At 45.9% G+C, this 19,340-nt stretch overlaps 1 protein-coding gene across 3 annotated transcripts in view; it reads left to right on the forward strand.

Moving 5' to 3' along the window:
* The window catches only part of MAP3K13 (mitogen-activated protein kinase kinase kinase 13), a 170,854-nt gene that overhangs the window by 100,629 nt on the left and 50,885 nt on the right, over positions 1 to 19,340 (forward strand). For all 3 annotated transcript variants that reach the window (XM_069733548.1, XM_069733549.1, XM_069733550.1), the window contains exon 2: positions 6,387 to 6,944. In XM_069733548.1, coding sequence (XP_069589649.1) covers positions 6,467 to 6,944 — 478 coding nt within the window. In that variant the 5' untranslated portion in view covers positions 6,387 to 6,466. The remainder of the gene's footprint in view (positions 1 to 6,386; positions 6,945 to 19,340) is intronic.

The following is a 19,340-nucleotide window of genomic DNA, read 5'->3' on the forward strand; positions in this document are numbered from 1 at the left end:
AACACTGGAACATTGACAAGGAGCAAGGAAGACAGACTCAGGTGGAGCTAAATAGCAAGGCAGCCAACGAGCTCACCAAAACACCTGAGGGAGGAAGCCCAGAGACTGCAATACCACTTGTGACCACAGAAGTGAACTCAGCCACAGAATTCACAACAGTACCCCCCCCTTGAGGAGGGGTCACCGAACCCTCACCAGAACCCCCAGGCCGACCAGGACGAGCCACATGAAAGGCACGAACAAGATCTGGGGCATGGACATCAGAGGCAAAAACCCAGGAATTATCTTCCTGAGCATAACCCTTCCATTTGACCAGATACTGGAGTTTCCGTCTAGAGACACGAGAATCCAAAATCTTCTCCACAATATACTCCAATTCCCCCTCCACCAAAACAGGGGCAGGAGGCTCCACAGATGGAACCATAGGTGCCACGTATCTCCTCAACAACGACCTATGGAATACATTATGTATGTAAAAGGAGTCTGGGAGGGTCAGACGAAAAGACACCGGATTGAGAATCTCAGAAATCCTATACGGACCAATAAAACGAGGTTTAAATTTAGGAGAGGAAACCTTCATAGGAATATGACGAGAAGATAACCAAACCAGATCCCCAACACGAAGTCGGGGTCCCACACGGCGTCTGCGATTAGCGAAAAGCTGAGCCTTCTCCTGGGACAAGGTCAAATTGTCCACTACCTGAGTCCAGATCTGCTGCAACCTGTCCACCACAGAATCCACACCAGGACAGTCCGAAGACTCAACCTGTCCTGAAGAGAAACGAGGATGGAACCCAGAATTGCAGAAAAATGGAGAGACCAAGGTAGCCGAGCTGGCCCGATTATTAAGGGCGAACTCAGCCATCGGCAAAAATGACACCCAATCATCCTGGTCAGCGGAAACAAAACATCTCAGATATGTTTCCAAGGTCTGATTGGTTCGTTCGGTCTGGCCATTAGTCTGAGGATGGAAGGCCGAGGAGAAAGATAGGTCAATGCCCATCCTACCACAAAAGGCTCGCCAGAACCTCGAGACAAACTGGGAACCTCTGTCAGAAACAATATTCTCAGGAATGCCATGTAAACGAACCACATGCTGGAAGAACAAAGGCACCAAATCAGAGGAGGAAGGCAATTTAACCAAGGGCACCAGATGGACCATTTTAGAAAAGCGATCACAGACCACCCAAATGACCGACATTTTTTGAGAAACGGGAAGGTCAGAAATGAAATCCATCGAAATATGTGTCCAAGGCCTCTTCGGGACCGGCAAGGGCAAAAGCAACCCACTGGCACGTGAACAGCAGGGCTTAGCCCTAGCACAAATTCCACAGGACTGCACAAAAGTACGTACATCCCGTGACAGAGACGGCCACCAGAAGGATCTAGCAACCAACTCCCTGGTACCAAAGATTCCTGGATGACCGGCCAGCACCGAACAATGAAGTTCAGAGATAACTTTACTAGTCCACCTATCAGGGACGAACAGTTTCTCGGCCGGACAACGATCAGGTTTATTAGCCTGAAATTTCTGCAACACTCTCCGCAAATCAGGGGAGATGGCAGACACAATGACTCCTTCCTTGAGGATACTCGCCGGCTCAGATAACCCCGGAGAGTCGGGCACAAAACTCCTAGACAGAGCATCCGCCTTCACATTTTTAGAGCCCGGAAGGTATGAAATCACAAAATCAAAACGAGCAAAAAATAACGACCAACGGGCCTGTCTAGGATTCAAGCGCTTGGCAGACTCAAGATAAGTAAGGTTCTTATGATCAGTCAATACCACCACGCGATGCTTAGCACCCTCAAGCCAATGACGCCACTCCTCGAATGCCCACTTCATGGCCAGCAACTCTCGGTTGCCCACATCATAATTACGCTCAGCAGCAGAAAATTTCCTGGAAAAGAAAGCACATGGTTTGAACACTGAGCAACCAGAACCTCTCTGTGACAAAACCGCCCCTGCACCAATCTCAGAAGCATCAACCTCGACCTGGAACGGAAGAGAAACATCAGGTTGACACAACACAGGGGCACAGCAAAAACGACGCTTCAACTCCTGAAAAGCTTCCACGGCAGCAGAAGACCAATTAACCAAATCAGCACCCTTCTTGGTCAAATCGGTCAATGGTCTGGCAATGCTAGAAAAATTACAGATGAAGCGACGATAAAAATTAGCAAAGCCCAGGAATTTCTGCAGACTTTTTAGAGATGTCGGCTGAGTCCAATCCTGGATGGCCTGAACCTTAACCGGATCCATCTCGATAGTAGAAGGGGAAAAGATGAACCCCAAAAATGAAACTTTCTGCACACCGAAGAGACACTTTGATCCCTTCACGAACAAGGAATTAGCACGCAGTACCTGGAAAACCATTCTGACTTGCTTCACATGAGACTCCCAATCATCTGAGAAGATCAAAATGTCATCCAAGTAAACAATCAAGAATTTATCCAGATACTCACGGAAAATGTCATGCATAAAAGACTGAAAAACAGATGGAGCATTGGCAAGTCCGAACGGCATCACCAGATACTCAAAATGACCCTCGGGCGTATTAAATGCCGTTTTCCATTCATCTCCCTGCCTGATTCTCACCAGATTATACGCACCACGAAGATCAATCTTAGTAAACCAACTAGCCCCCTTAATCCGAGCAAACAAGTCAGAAATCAATGGCAAGGGATACTGAAACTTAACAGTGATCTTATTAAGAAGGCGGTAATCAATACACGGTCTTAGCGAACCATCCTTCTTGGCTACAAAAAAGAACCCTGCTCCCAATGGTGACGACGATGGGCGAATATGTCCCTTCTCCAGGGACTCCTTCACATAACTGCGCATAGCGGTGTGTTCAGGTACGGACAAATTAAATAAACGACCCTTAGGGAATTTACTACCAGGAATCAAATCGATAGCACAATCACAATTCCTATGCGGAGGTAGGGCATCAGACTTGGACTCTTCAAATACATCCTGAAAGTCCGACAAGAACTCTGGGATGTCAGAAGGAATGGATGACGAAATAGACAAAAATGGAACATCACCATGTACTCCCTGACAACCCCAGCTGGTTACCGACATAGAGTTCCAATCCAATACTGGATTATGGGTTTGTAGCCATGGCAACCCCAACACGACCACATCATGCAAATTATGCAGTACCAGAAAGCGAATAACTTCCTGATGTGCAGGAGCCATGCACATGGTCAGCTGGGCCCAGTACTGAGGCTTATTCTTGGCCAAAGGTGTAGCATCAATTCCTCTCAACGGAATAGAACACCGCAAAGGCTCCAAGAAAAATCCACAACGTTTAGCATAATCCAAATCCATCAGATTCAGGGCAGCGCCTGAATCCACAAACGCCATGACAGAATACGATGACAAAGAGCACATTAAGGTAATGGACAAAAGGAATTTGGACTGTACAGTACCAATAACGGCAGAGCTATCGAACCGCCTAGTGCGTTTAGGACAATTAGAAATAGCATGAGTAGAATCACCACAATAGAAACACAGTCTGTTCAGACGTCTGTGTTCTTGCCGTTCTACTTTAGTCATAGTCCTGTCGCACTGCATAGGCTCAGGTTTACTCTCAGACAATACCGCCAGATGGTGCACAGATTTACGCTCGCGCAAGCGACGACCGATCTGAATGGCCAAGGACATAGACTCATTCAAACCAGCAGGCATAGGAAATCCCACCATTACATCCTTAAGAGCTTCAGAGAGACCCTTTCTGAACAAAGCCGCTAGTGCAGATTCATTCCACAGAGTGAGTACTGACCACTTCCTAAATTTCTGACAATATACTTCTACATCATCCTGACCCTGGCATAAAGCCAGCAGATTTTTCTCAGCCTGCTCCACTGAATTAGGCTCATCGTAAAGCAATCCCAGCGCCTGGAAAAATGCATCAACATTACTCAATGCAGAATCTCCTGGTGCAAGAGAAAACGCCCAGTCCTGTGGGTCGCCGCGCAAAAAAGAAATAATAATCAAAACCTGTTGAATAGGATTACCAGAAGAATGAGGTTTCAAGGCCAAAAATAGCTTACAATTATTTCTGAAGCTCAGGAACTTAGTTCTGTCACCAAAAAACAAATCAGGAATCGGAATTCTTGGTTCTAGCATCGATTTCTGATCAATAGTATCTTGAATCTTTTGTACATTTACAACGAGATTATCCATTGAGGAGCACAGAGCCTGAATATCCATGTCCACAGCTGTGTCCTGAAGCACTCTAATGTCTAGGGGAAAAAAAAGACTGAAGACAGAGCTAAGAAAAAAAAATGATGTCAGGATTTCTTTTTTCCCTCTATTGGGAATCATTGGTGGGGCTCCTTGTACTGTTATGGCTGGCAATCAGGCAACACAGCGTGCAGTAATCAGCGCACATACAGAGATCTGGCAATAACCAAAAACAATAGGACGAGCTCTGAGACGTGGAATCTCTGTAGACTGCAGTACCTGATCTATCCTCACACAACTATAAGCAGCAGTGGATTGCGCCTATCACTACCTATGCAACTCGACACTGCCTGAGGAGCTGACTAGCCTGAAGATAGAAATACAAGCCTGACTTACCTCAGAGAAATACCCCAAAGGAATAGGCAGCCCCCCACATATAATGACTGTTAGCAAGATGAAAAGACAAACGTAGGAATGAAATAGATTCAGCAAAGTGAGGCCCGATATTCTAGACAGAGCGAGGATAGCAAAGAGAACTATGCAGTCTACAAAAAACCCTAAAACGAAAACCACGCAAAGGGGCAAAAAGACCCACCGTGCCGAACTAACAGCACGGCGGTGCACCCCTTTGCTTCTCAGAGCTTCCAGCAAAAGACAATAGCAAGCTGGACAGAAAAAAACAGAAAACAAACTAGAAGCACTTATCTAGCAGAGCAGCAGGCCCAAGGAAAGATGCAGTAGCTCAGATCCAACACTGGAACATTGACAAGGAGCAAGGAAGACAGACTCAGGTGGAGCTAAATAGCAAGGCAGCCAACGAGCTCACCAAAACACCTGAGGGAGGAAGCCCAGAGACTGCAATACCACTTGTGACCACAGAAGTGAACTCAGCCACAGAATTCACAACAGGGCTCCACGCAAAATCCCATCCCGTGGGGTCAGAATGATCACAAGAACGGTGAGCAAAAATCCCAGAACCACGCGGGGGGACCTAGTGAATGAACTGCAGAGAGCTGGGACCAATGTAACAAGGCCTACCATAAGTAACACACTACGCCACCATGGACTCAGATCCTGCAGTGCCAGACGTGTCCCACTGCTTAAGCCAGTACATGTCCGGGCCCGTCTGAAGTTTGCTAGAGAGCATTTGGATGATCCAGAGGAGTTTTGGGAGAATGTCCTATGGTCTGATGAAACCAAACTGGAACTGTTTGGTAGAAACACAACTTGTCGTGTTTGGAGGAAAAAGAATACTGAGTTGCATCCATCAAACACCATACCTACTGTAAAGCATGGTGGTGGAAACATCATGCTTTGGGGCTGTTTCTCTGCAAAGGGGCCAGGACGACTGATCCGGGTACATGAAAGAATGAATGGGGTCATGTATCGTGAGATTTTGAGTGCAAACCTCCTTCCATCAGCAAGGGCATTGAAGATGAAACGTGGCTGGGTCTTTCAACATGACAATGATCCAAAGCACACCGCCAGGGCAACGAAGGAGTGGCTTCGTAAGAAGCATTTCAAGGTCCTGGAGTGGCCTAGCCAGTCTCCAGATCTCAACCCTATAGAAAACCTTTGGAGGGAGTTGAAAGTCCGTGTTGCCAAGCGAAAAGCCAAAAACATCACTGCTCTAGAGGAGATCTGCATGGAGGAATGGGCCAACATACCAACAACAGTGTGTGGCAACCTTGTGAAGACTTACAGAAAACGTTTGACCTCTGCCATTGCCAACAAAGGATATATTACAAAGTATTAAGATGAAATTTTGTTTCTGACCAAATACTTATTTTCCACCATAATATGCAAATAAAATGTTAAAAAAACAGACAATGTGATTTTCTGGATTTTTTTTTCTCAGTTTGTCTCCCATAGTTGAGGTCTACCTATGATGTAAATTACAGACGCCTCTCATCTTTTTAAGTGGTGGAACTTGCACTATTGCTGACTGACTAAATACTTTTTTGCCCCACTGTAACAGAAGGGTTTGTGTGACTGATACCCTACAGACTTTTCTCCAGTTCAGATGGAACAAAGCGCTGAGGTCTCCTACAACAGGTCATCAGAGATGTTGTAGATACTGTACAAGCGACACTGATTGATACGGATAAGTCTGATGGGATTGGGGATTTTGATGTGTGATATAGTTTGGAGTATTTATATAAATTTACTGAATTTTTGTTTTTATTCTTTACAGGCAAATGTGAGCTGCTTTCCGTTCCCAAGCTAGGCTGAACAAACCACCTCAAGATCTGGTGTCTTGGGGTGGGCTGCCCCATGCACATCGATGGTACCATGGCCAGTCCGCACGAACCATTGAGTTGGTCATCTTCTCCAAATCTTATTGTTGATACAATACGGGAAGATAAGGAGTACATAGTGGGATATGGCGATCACACCACATCTGGTCACAGTCAGGCTCAAGAGACTCTGGAGAAGTGTGATAACTTAGAAAATGCCAACAGCCCCATCACTGCAGCAGTTCTGACTTCCATCAGTGAGGACTCAAGGGATCAGTTTGAGAACAGTGTTTTGCAGCTGAGGGACCAAGATGAAGTGGAGAATATTGCACCACAGGGCAGCAGTCACTCAGGTGATGGAGGCAGTAATAGTGGTACTGAAGACATCAAGATACATTTTAGTCGCTCTGGGAGTGGAAATGGAGGATTCCTGGAGGGACTCTTTGGCTGTCTGAGGCCTGTATGGAATATGATAGGCAAGGCTTATTCTACGGATTATAAACTGCAACAGCAAGGTAAGAATTCCCTATATACTCAGTTCATAAGGGTATGTTCACACAAAGTCTTTTTCAGGGGGATTTTGGCTGGTACCCCTGAAAAAGTGCTCAATAAATGTTTTAAACAATTAAGTAAATGCATACAATGTCAGAACTACTTGCTGTTCAGTGTTTTTTAACTTCTTTTAGATGCTTCAGACTTTCAAATGTCATAAAGTGGTTAAAAGAAGCTATCTGTCCATTCACCTGGCAGCTTCCATTTGTAAGCTGCAGTTATTTTATATGTAAGTGAAAGTGTTGGAACCCTTGAAATTGAAAATGAAGTACTTCTCCCAGAAAATTATTGCCATTACACATGTTTTATTATACATGTATTTATTACCTTTGTGTGTATTGGAACTACGCAAAAAAACCAGAGAAAAAAAGTAAAATTGGACATAATTTCACAGAAAACTATGAAAATGGGCCAGACAAAATTGTTGCCACCTTTCCAAAATTGTGGGTAAACAACTATGTGTCAAGCATGTGATGCTCGTTCAAACTCCTGTGGCAATTGACAGATGTGGGCAATATGAAATTCACACCTGAAACCAGAAAAAAGGGGAAAAGTTGACTCAATCTTTGCATTGTGTGTCTGTGCTATGTATGCTACACTAAACATGGAGAACAGAAAGAGGAGAAGAGAATTTTAGAACAAATATTGTTGAAAAATGTCAACAATCTCAAGGTTACAAGTCCATCTCCAGAGATCTGGATGTTTCTTTGCCCACGGTGCGCAACATAATCGAGAAGTTTACAATCTATGGCATTGTAGCTAATCTCGCTAGACGTGAATGTAAGAGAAAAATAGATGAAAGGTTTCAATGCAGGATAGTCTAGATGGTGGATAAGCAGCTCCAATCAAGTTCCAAAGAAATTCAAGCTGTCCTGAAAAATCAGGATGCATCAGAGTCAACAAGAACTATCCATTGACATTTCAATGAAATGAAATGTTGGGGCAGGAGACCCAGGAAGACCTAACTGCTGACACAGATACATATAAAAGCTAGACTGCAGTTTGTTAAAATGTAGGTGAGTAGGCTAAAATCCTTCCAGGAAAGTGTCTTGTGCACAGATGATACAAAGCTAGAGCTTTTTGGTAAAATACATCACTCTAATGTTTACCGAAAACAGATTGAGGCCTAGAAAGAAAAGAACGCAGTACCTACAGTCAAATATGGTGGACATTCAAAGATGTTTTGGAGTTGTTATGCTGACTCTGGCACTGGGTGCTTTGACTGTGTGCAAGTGATTATGAAATCTGAAGATTACCTGAGGATTTTGGGTCGCAATGTAGTGCCCAGTGTCAGAAAGTTGGATTTGTGTTGTGAATTCTGTGGCTGAGTTCACTTCTGTGGTCACAAGTGGTATTGCAGTCTCTGGGCTTCCTCCCTCAGGTGTTTTGGTGAGCTCGTTGGCTGCCTTGCTATTTAGCTCCACCTGAGTCTGTCTTCCTTGCTCCTTGTCAATGTTCCAGTGTTGGATCTGAGCTACTGCATCTTTCCTTGGGCCTGCTGCTCTGCTAGATAAGTGCTTCTAGTTTGTTTTCTGTTTTTTCTGTCCAGCTTGCTATTAACTTTTGCTGGAAGCTCTGAGAAGCAAAGGGGTGCACCGCTGTGCTGTTAGTTCGGCACGGTGGGTCTTTTTGCCCCTTTGCGTGGTTTTCGTTTTAGGGTTTTTTGTAGACTGCATAGTTCTCTGTGCTATCCTCGCTCTGTCTAGAATATCGGGCCTCACTTTGCTGAATCTATTTCATTCCTACGTTTGTCTTTTCATCTTGCTAACAGTCATTATATGTGGGGGGCTGCCTATTCCTTTGGGGTATTTCTCTGAGGTAAGTCAGGCTTGTATTTCTATCTTCAGGCTAGTCAGCTCCTCAGGCAGTGCCGAGTTGCATAGGTAGTGATAGGCGCAATCCACTGCTGCTTATAGTTGTGTGAGGATAGATCAGGTACTGCAGTCTACAGAGATTCCACGTCTCAGAGCTCGTCCTATTGTTTTTGGTTATTGCCAGATCTCTGTATGTGCGCTGATTACTGCACACTGTGTTGCCTGATTGCCGGCCATAACAGTACAAGGAGCCCCACCAATGATTCCCAATAGAGGGAAAAAAGAAATCCTGACATCATTTTTGTTTCTTAGCTCTGTCTTCAGTCTTTTTTTTCCCCTAGACATTAGAGTGCTTCAGGACACAGCTGTGGACATGGATATTCAGGCTCTGTGCTCCTCAATGGATAATCTCGTTGTAAATGTACAAAAGATTCAAGATACTATTGATCAGAAATCGATGCTAGAACCAAGAATTCCGATTCCTCATTTGTTTTTTGGTGACAGAACTAAGTTCCTGAGCTTCAGAAATAATTGTAAGCTATTTTTGGCCTTGAAACCTCATTCTTCTGGTAATCCTATTCAACAGGTTTTGATTATTATTTCTTTTTTGCGCGGCGACCCACAGGACTGGGCGTTTTCTCTTGCACCAGGAGATTCTGCATTGAGTAATATTGATGCTACACCTTTGGCCAAGAATAAGCCTCAGTACTGGGCCCAGCTGACCATGTGCATGGCTCCTGCACATCAGGAAGTTATTCGCTTTCTGGTACTGCATAATTTGCATGATGTGGTCGTGTTGGGGTTGCCATGGCTACAAACCCATAATCCAGTATTGGATTGGAACTCTATGTCGGTAACCAGCTGGGGTTGTCAGGGAGTACATGGTGATGTTCCATTTTTGTCTATTTCGTCATCCATTCCTTCTGACATCCCAGAGTTCTTGTCGGACTTTCAGGATGTATTTGAAGAGTCCAAGTCTGATGCCCTACCTCCGCATAGGAATTGTGATTGTGCTATCGATTTGATTCCTGGTAGTAAATTCCCTAAGGGTCGTTTATTTAATTTGTCCGTACCTGAACACACCGCTATGCGCAGTTATGTGAAGGAGTCCCTGGAGAAGGGACATATTCGCCCATCGTCGTCACCATTGGGAGCAGGGTTCTTTTTTGTAGCCAAGAAGGATGGTTCGCTAAGACCGTGTATTGATTACCGCCTTCTTAATAAGATCACTGTTAAGTTTCAGTATCCCTTGCCATTGATTTCTGACTTGTTTGCTCGGATTAAGGGGGCTAGTTGGTTTACTAAGATTGATCTTCGTGGTGCGTATAATCTGGTGAGAATCAGGCAGGGAGATGAATGGAAAACGGCATTTAATACGCCCGAGGGTCATTTTGAGTATCTGGTGATGCCGTTCGGACTTGCCAATGCTCCATCTGTTTTTCAGTCTTTTATGCATGACATTTTCCGTGAGTATCTGGATAAATTCTTGATTGTTTACTTGGATGACATTTTGATCTTCTCAGATGATTGGGAGTCTCATGTGAAGCAAGTCAGAATGGTTTTCCAGGTACTGCGTGCTAATTCCTTGTTCGTGAAGGGATCAAAGTGTCTCTTCGGTGTGCAGAAAGTTTCATTTTTGGGGTTCATCTTTTCCCCTTCTACTATCGAGATGGATCCGGTTAAGGTTCAGGCCATCCAGGATTGGACTCAGCCGACATCTCTAAAAAGTCTGCAGAAATTCCTGGGCTTTGCTAATTTTTATCGTCGCTTCATCTGTAATTTTTCTAGCATTGCCAGACCATTGACCGATTTGACCAAGAAGGGTGCTGATTTGGTTAATTGGTCTTCTGCTGCCGTGGAAGCTTTTCAGGAGTTGAAGCGTCGTTTTTGCTGTGCCCCTGTGTTGTGTCAACCTGATGTTTCTCTTCCGTTCCAGGTCGAGGTTGATGCTTCTGAGATTGGTGCAGGGGCGGTTTTGTCACAGAGAGGTTCTGGTTGCTCAGTGTTCAAACCATGTGCTTTCTTTTCCAGGAAATTTTCTGCTGCTGAGCGTAATTATGATGTGGGCAACCGAGAGTTGCTGGCCATGAAGTGGGCATTCGAGGAGTGGCGTCATTGGCTTGAGGGTGCTAAGCATCGCGTGGTGGTATTGACTGATCATAAGAACCTTACTTATCTTGAGTCTGCCAAGCGCTTGAATCCTAGACAGGCCCGTTGGTCGTTATTTTTTGCTCGTTTTGATTTTGTGATTTCATACCTTCCGGGCTCTAAAAATGTGAAGGCGGATGCTCTGTCTAGGAGTTTTGTGCCCGACTCTCCGGGGTTATCTGAGCCGGCGAGTATCCTCAAGGAAGGAGTCATTGTGTCTGCCATCTCCCCTGATTTGCGGAGAGTGTTGCAGAAATTTCAGGCTAATAAACCTGATCGTTGTCCGGCCGAGAAACTGTTCGTCCCTGATAGGTGGACTAGTAAAGTTATCTATGAACTTCATTGTTCGGTGCTGGCCGGTCATCCAGGAATCTTTGGTACCATGGAGTTGGTTGCTAGATCCTTCTGGTGGCCATCTCTGTCACGGGATGTGCGTGCTTTTGTGCAGTCCTGTGGAATTTGTGCTAGGGCTAAGCCCTGCTGTTCACGTGCCAGTGGGTTGCTTTTGCCCTTGCCGGTCCCGAAGAGGCCTTGGACACATATTTCGATGGATTTCATTTCTGACCTTCCCGTTTCTCAAAAAATGTCGGTCATTTGGGTGGTCTGTGATCGCTTTTCTAAAATGGTCCATCTGGTGCCCTTGGTTAAATTGCCTTCCTCCTCTGATTTGGTGCCTTTGTTCTTCCAGCATGTGGTTCGTTTACATGGCATTCCTGAGAATATTGTTTCTGACAGAGGTTCCCAGTTTGTCTCGAGGTTCTGGCGAGCCTTTTGTGGTAGGATGGGCATTGACCTATCTTTCTCCTCGGCCTTCCATCCTCAGACTAATGGCCAGACCGAACGAACCAATCAGACCTTGGAAACATATCTGAGATGTTTTGTTTCTGCTGACCAGGATGATTGGGTGTCATTTTTGCCGTTGGCTGAGTTCGCCCTTAATAATCGGGCCAGCTCGGCTACCTTGGTCTCTCCATTTTTCTGCAATTCTGGGTTCCATCCTCGTTTCTCTTCAGGACAGGTTGAGTCTTCGGACTGTCCTGGTGTGGATTCTGTGGTGGACAGGTTGCAGCAGATCTGGACTCAGGTAGTGGACAATTTGACCTTGTCCCAGGAGAAGGCTCAGCTTTTCGCTAATCGCAGACGCCGTGTGGGACCCCGACTTCGTGTTGGGGATCTGGTTTGGTTATCTTCTCGTCATATTCCTATGAAGGTTTCCTCTCCTAAATTTAAACCTCGTTTTATTGGTCCGTATAGGATTTCTGAGATTCTCAATCCGGTGTCTTTTCGTCTGACCCTCCCAGACTCCTTTTCCATACATAATGTATTCCATAGGTCGTTGTTGAGGAGATACGTGGCACCTATGGTTCCATCTGTGGAGCCTCCTGCCCCTGTTTTGGTGGAGGGGGAATTGGAGTATATTGTGGAGAAGATTTTGGATTCTCGTGTCTCTAGACGGAAACTCCAGTATCTGGTCAAATGGAAGGGTTATGCTCAGGAAGATAATTCCTGGGTTTTTGCCTCTGATGTCCATGCCCCAGATCTTGTTCGTGCCTTTCATGTGGCTCATCCTGGTCGGCCTGGGGGTTCTGGTGAGGGTTCGGTGACCCCTCCTCAAGGGGGGGGTACTGTTGTGAATTCTGTGGCTGAGTTCACTTCTGTGGTCACAAGTGGTATTGCAGTCTCTGGGCTTCCTCCCTCAGGTGTTTTGGTGAGCTCGTTGGCTGCCTTGCTATTTAGCTCCACCTGAGTCTGTCTTCCTTGCTCCTTGTCAATGTTCCAGTGTTGGATCTGAGCTACTGCATCTTTCCTTGGGCCTGCTGCTCTGCTAGATAAGTGCTTCTAGTTTGTTTTCTGTTTTTTCTGTCCAGCTTGCTATTAACTTTTGCTGGAAGCTCTGAGAAGCAAAGGGGTGCACCGCCGTGCTGTTAGTTCGGCACGGTGGGTCTTTTTGCCCCTTTGCGTGGTTTTCGTTTTAGGGTTTTTTGTAGACTGCATAGTTCTCTGTGCTATCCTCGCTCTGTCTAGAATATCGGGCCTCACTTTGCTGAATCTATTTCATTCCTACGTTTGTCTTTTCATCTTGCTAACAGTCATTATATGTGGGGGGCTGCCTATTCCTTTGGGGTATTTCTCTGAGGTAAGTCAGGCTTGTATTTCTATCTTCAGGCTAGTCAGCTCCTCAGGCAGTGCCGAGTTGAATAGGTAGTGATAGGCGCAATCCACTGCTGCTTATAGTTGTGTGAGGATAGATCAGGTACTGCAGTCTACAGAGATTCCACGTCTCAGAGCTCGTCCTATTGTTTTTGGTTATTGCCAGATCTCTGTATGTGCGCTGATTACTGCACACTGTGTTGCCTGATTGCCGGCCATAACAGATTTGTGTCCTAGTTCATTGGTCTTCCAGTAGGGCAAACACCTCAAACCTACTTCAAGAAGCACCCAGAAATGGATGGAAACAAAGCTTTGGAGAGTTCTTAAATGGCCAGCAATGGGTCCGGATTTAAATCCCATTGAAAACCTGTGAAGAGATTTTTAAATTGCTGTTGGGAGAAAGCAACTTTCAAATATGAGAGACCTGGAGCAATTTGCAAAAGAAGAGTGGTCCAAAATTCCAGTTGAGAGGTGTAAGACGCTTGTTGATGGTTATAGGATGCGACTGATTGCAGTTATTTATTCCAAAGGATGTGCAACCAAATATTAAGTTGAGGGTGCCAACAATTTTGTCAGACCATTTTGGGTTTTTTGTGTGAAATTATGTCCAATTTGCCTTTTTTTCTGTTTTTTTTCTGTTGTTCCAATACTCATAAAGGACATACACATGTGTATAACAAAACATCTGAAATTGCAATAATTTTCTAGGAGAAATACTTCATTTTCTGTAACAATTTCAAGGGTATGAACTCTTTCAGCCATGACTGTATGCATATGCATATACAGCTGAAACCAGAAGTTTACATACATTATATTAAAAGACACATTATTATTATTTATTTGTATAGCACCATTAATTCCATGGTGCTGTACATGTGAAAAGGGGTTACATACAGGGTTATAGATATCGTTAACAGTAAACAAATTTACAGTGACAGACTGGTACAGAGGGGAGAGGACCCTGTCCTTGCAGACTTACATTCTTCAGGATAATGGGGAAGAGACAGGAGGTTGGTGTGCTGCAGCACTGGTGGTGGTGAGGCGGCAGCTCGGGTGGTCGTGGCAGCAGCTCAGGTGGTCGTGGGGGCAGCTCGGGTGGTCAGTGACGTGGTGGCAGCTCGGGCGGTTGGTGAGGCGGCAGAATGGTTATTGCAGGCTGTAGATTTTCCTGAAGAGATGGTTCCGTCTGAAGGATCCGAGGGTGGTGGATAATCGGATGTGTTAAGGCATGGAATTCCAGAGGATGGGGGATATTTGGGAGAAATCTTGGAGGTGGTTGTGTGAGGAATGAATAAGTGTGGAGGAGAGTAGGAGGTCTTGGGAAGATCGAAGATTACGTGAGGGAAGATAGTGGGAGATTAGTTCAGAGATATAGGGAGGGGACAGGTTGTGGATGGCTTTGTAGATCAGTGTTAGTGAACTGGATATGTTGGGGAATTGGGAGCCAGTGGAGGGATTTGCAGAGGGGTGAAGCAGGGGAGTAGCGAGGAGAGAGGTGGATTAGCCGAGCAGCAGAGTTGAGGACAGACTGGACTGGTGCAAGGTAGTTAGCGGGGAGGCCACAGAGGAGGGTGTTGCAGTAATCGAGGCGGGAGATGATGAGGGCATGCACAAGAGTTTTAGTAGATTGTGGGCTGAGGAAGGGGCGGATTCTGGCAATATTTTTGAGTTGGAGGCGACAGGAGGTGGCAAGAGTTTGGACGTGCGGTTTGAAGGACAGGGCAGAATCGAGAGTTACCCTGAGGCAGCGGATTTCTGGTGCGGGAGAGAGCGTGATGCCGTTTACTATAATAGATAGATCAGGTAGGGGGGATACGCAAGATGGGGGAAAGATGATGAGTTCAGTTTTGTCTACATTGAGTTTTAGGAAGCGAGAGTTGAAGAAGGAGGACAGACACTCCGGGATTCTGGACAGAAGAGAGGCGACATCTGAGCCAGAGAGGTAGATCTGAGTGTCGTCCGCATATCGGTGGTACTGGAAGCTATGGGACTTTATGAGTTGTCCTAGGCCAAGGGTATAGATGGTAAAAAGTAGAGGCCCTAGGACAGAGCCCTGAGGGACTCCAACAGAGAAGGGGCGGGGTGAGGAGATAGTGTGGGAGTGGGAAACGCTAAATGTGCGGTCGGAAAGGTATGAGGCAATCCAGGACAGGGCAAGGCCTTTGATGCCGAGGGAAGAAAGAATCTGTAGCAGTAGGAGGTGGTCGACTGTGTCGAAAGCAGAGGACAGATCGAGAAGGAGGAGGATGGAGAACTGTCTGTTCGCTTTGGCTGTGAGTACGTCATTAGTAATTTTGGTCAGAGCAGTTTCGTTGGAGTTATGGGGGCGGAAGCCAGATTGGAGGTTGTCAAGGAGAGAGTTAGATGAGAGGTGGGAGGAAAGTTGACCATGGACATACTGCTCAAGGAGTTTGGAAGCAAACGGGAGCAGTGATATGGGGCGATAGCTGGGCATAGCAGTTGGGTCAAGGTTAGCTTTTTTGAGGATGGGTGTGATGGTGGATGTTTGAAGGCAGAGGGGAAAGTACCAGAAGATAGAGATAGGTTGAAGAGATGGGTTAGGGCTGGAATGAGCATGTTAGTGAGGTTGGGGAGCAAGTGGGAAGGAATGTGGTCAAGTGCACAGGTGGTAAGGTGTGATTTGGAAAGGAGGCGAGTAAGTTCTCCTTCAGTGATGTTGCAGAGGGAAGTTATTGGGGAAGGGCAGAGGTATGGTATATGGAGTGGTTGGAGTGGTGGAAAAGTAAAGGTTTTCCCTGTTTGGTCGATCTTGTTTTTGAAGTAGGTGGCAAAGTCCTCAGAAGAGATTAGGGGAGTTGGAGGTGGCAGTGGTGGGCGGAGGAGAGAGTTAAATGTGCTGAAGAGTTGTTTTGGGTTGTAGGATAGTGAAGATACAAGGTTAGTGAAATAGGTCTGTTTAGCAGAAGTGAGGGCTAGTTTGAAGGCAAGTGTAGCTTGTTTCAAAGTGGTGAAGTTGTCTGGCAGGTGTGTTTTTTTCCAACGACCCTGGATGCTTGTTGGAGTTTTTTGGTGAGGTTGTTATGCCAGGGTTGCCTATTGATTTGTTGCACTTTGCCATGCATGAGAGGGGTGACTGAGTCTATGGCTGATGTGAGGGTGGAGTTATAGAAAGCGGTGGCGATATCCCTGTCGTGGAGTGAAGATATGGAGAACAGGGGTAGAAGAGAGTCTGAGAGTCTGTGAATGTCTAGGTGTGCAAGGTTTCTGCGAGGATGTGGTACTGGCTGGACGTGGGGGGCAGGTGAGGAGGACAAGGAAGAGAAGGTGAGTAGATGGTAGTCAGATAAGGGGAAGGGAGAGGTTGTGAGATTAGATAAGGAACAGAGGCTGGTGAAGATGAGGTCTAGCGTATTTCCGTCTGTGTGGGTGGCTGTGGAGGACCACTGAGTAAGTCCAAAGGATGAGGTAAGGGCCAGGAGCTTGGAGGCTGCTGGTTGGAGGGTGTCAGTAGGGATATTAAATCACCCATTATGATGGTGGGGATGTCAACAGAGAGAAAGTTGAGAAGCCAGGTGGAAAATTGGTCAATGAAGGCAGTGGCTGAGCCCGGTGGTCAGTATATGACAGCCATTTGGAGATTAGAGGGAGAGTAGATACGGACAGAGTGAACCTCGAAAGAAGGGAGGTTAAGGGAGGGTGGGGGTTGGATAGGGTTGAAGTAGCAGTTTTTAGAAAAAAGGAAACCCACTCCCCCGCCATGTCTGTTGCCAGAGCGAGGAGTGTGGGTAAAGTGGAGGCCACCGTAACTCAGTGCAGCAGGGGAGGCAGTGTCAGGGGGCATCAGCCAGGTCTCAGTGAGGGCCAGGAAGGAAAGGTTGCGGGAAGTAAAGAGATCGTGGATCACGTGGAGCTTGTTGCAGACAGAGCAGGCATTCCAAAGTGCCCCAGAGAGAGGAAGCAGGGGGGTGGGAGTCAGTTGCACAGGTTTTAAGTGTGAGGGATATCGCTAGTTTGTCATAGTGTGAGAAGGATAGGGGTGAGGATTAGTGGAGTGAAAATAGTGAGGGCAAATGTGAGTATGGTTAAATAGCAGGGGAAGAAAGGAGATAATAATAATAATAATCTTTATTTTTATATAGCGCTAACATATTCCGCAGCGCTTTACAGTTTGCACACATTATCATCACTGTCCCCGATGGGGCTCACAATCTAAATTCCCTATCAGTATGTCTTTGGAATGTGGGAGGAAACCGGAGTGCCCGGAGGAAACCCACGCAAACACGGAGAGAACATACAAACTCTTTGCAGATGTTGTCCTTGGTGAGGTTCGAACCCAGGACTCCAGCGCTGCAAGGCTGCTGTGCTATCCACTGCGCCACGTTGCCGCCAAGTAAAATTAGGATATAGTGATTAGTCTTACCATCTGGCCGATTCCTGGACTCTTTCTGGCATATTTCTGATGATACACTTAAAGATGTCACTTGAAATGATGTCACATTTGACTAAAGTCAAATCTGACTGACACCATTCAACTTATACCATTCAAGTGTCCAAGAAATGAAGCCAGGTGAGAGAGGGAGGGGGGGGGGGGAGGGGAGGAAGGAGGTGGAGGACAGTCCACAGCAGGGGACAATTAGCAGATTGCAGGTAAATGAACATTTGACTGCCATCAAAGCTGAAGAAAGATAGGATAAGATAGGAGAGAGTAAGGGTACCATCACACTGAAATGACGCTGCAGCGATACGACAACGATGTCGATCGCTGCAGCGTCGCTGTTTGGTCGCTGGAGAGCTGTCACACAGACAGCTCTCCAGTGACCAAGATCCTGAAGTCCCCTGATAACCAGGGTAAAAATCGGGTTACTAAGCGCAGGGCCGCGCTTAGTAACCCGATGTTTACCCTGGTTACCAGCGTAAACGTAAAAAAAACAAACATTACATACTTACATTCCGTGTCTGTCCTCCGGCGCTCTGCTTTCCTCTGCACTGTCAGCGCCGGTCAGCCGTAAAGCAGAGCGGTGACGTCACCGCTGTGCTTTCTCGCTGGCCGGCGCTGACACAGGATGCAGGAGGAGTGCAGAGAAGCAGAGCGCCGGGGACAGACAGCTGAAGGTAAGTATGTAGTGTTTGTTTTTTTTACGTTTAGGCTGGTAACCAGGGTAAACATCGGGTTACTAAGCGCGGCCCTGCGCTTAGTAACCCGATGTTTACCCTGGTTACCAGTGAAGACATCGCTGAATCACGTAACACACGCCGATTCAGCGATGTCAGCGGGAGATCCAGCGACGAAATAAAGTTTCAGACGATCTGCTACGACGTACGATTCTCAGCGGGGTCCCTGATCGCAGTAGCGTGTCAGACACAGCAAGATCGTAACGATATCGCTGGAACGTCACGGATCGTGCCGTCCTAGCGATCAAAGTGCCACTGTGTGACGGTACCCTTAGGTGTGAAAAGCATAGATATATCAATCAGCATGCAGATATTTTCTCAATATCTGACATGAAATCAGAATAAACCTTTCCTGTCTTAGGTCAATTAGGATTACCAAAATTATTAATATTTGCCAATTTCCAGAATAATGAAAGAGAGAGAGAATGTTTTAAGGCATTTTATTACTTCCTGCAAAGTCAAAAGTTTACATACACTTTGATAACTATGCCTTTAAACAATTCTGCACTGCCCGTATGATGATGTCATGTGTTTAGAAACTTCTGATAGGTTTTTCAGCAACATCTGAGTTAATTAGAGACATGCCTGTGGATATATTTTATTGCATACCTGAAACACATTACTTCTTTGTGTAGCATCATGGGAAAGCCTGAAGAAATCAGCCAAGATATCAGGAAGAGAATTGTGGACTTGCTCAAGTCTGGCTCATCCTTGGGTACAATTTCAAGATACCTGAAGGTGCCTCGTTCATCTGTACAAACAATTTTATGCAAGTACAAACAAGAATGACCAGCCATTATACCTTTCAGGAAGGAGATGGGTTCTGTGTCCCAGAGATGAAAGTGCTTTGGTCCGACATATGCATATGAACCCAAGGACAAAAGCAAAAGACCCTGCGAAGATAATGGAGGAAAATAATGTCGGAAGCTGGTAAGATTGTGTCAATATTCACAGTCAAACGGGTACTGTATCAACATGGGCTGAAAGGCCACTCTGACAGGAAGAACCCATTACTCCAGAAGAAATGTAAAAAATCCAGATAAATGTTCGCAAATGCACATAGGAACCTTAATTTTTGGAGACATGTCTTGAGGTCCGATGAAACTAAAATAT

The sequence above is a fragment of the Ranitomeya imitator genome, chromosome 7 (genome assembly GCF_032444005.1).
Source record: "Ranitomeya imitator isolate aRanImi1 chromosome 7, aRanImi1.pri, whole genome shotgun sequence".
Classification (NCBI taxonomy): Eukaryota; Metazoa; Chordata; class Amphibia; order Anura; family Dendrobatidae; genus Ranitomeya; species Ranitomeya imitator.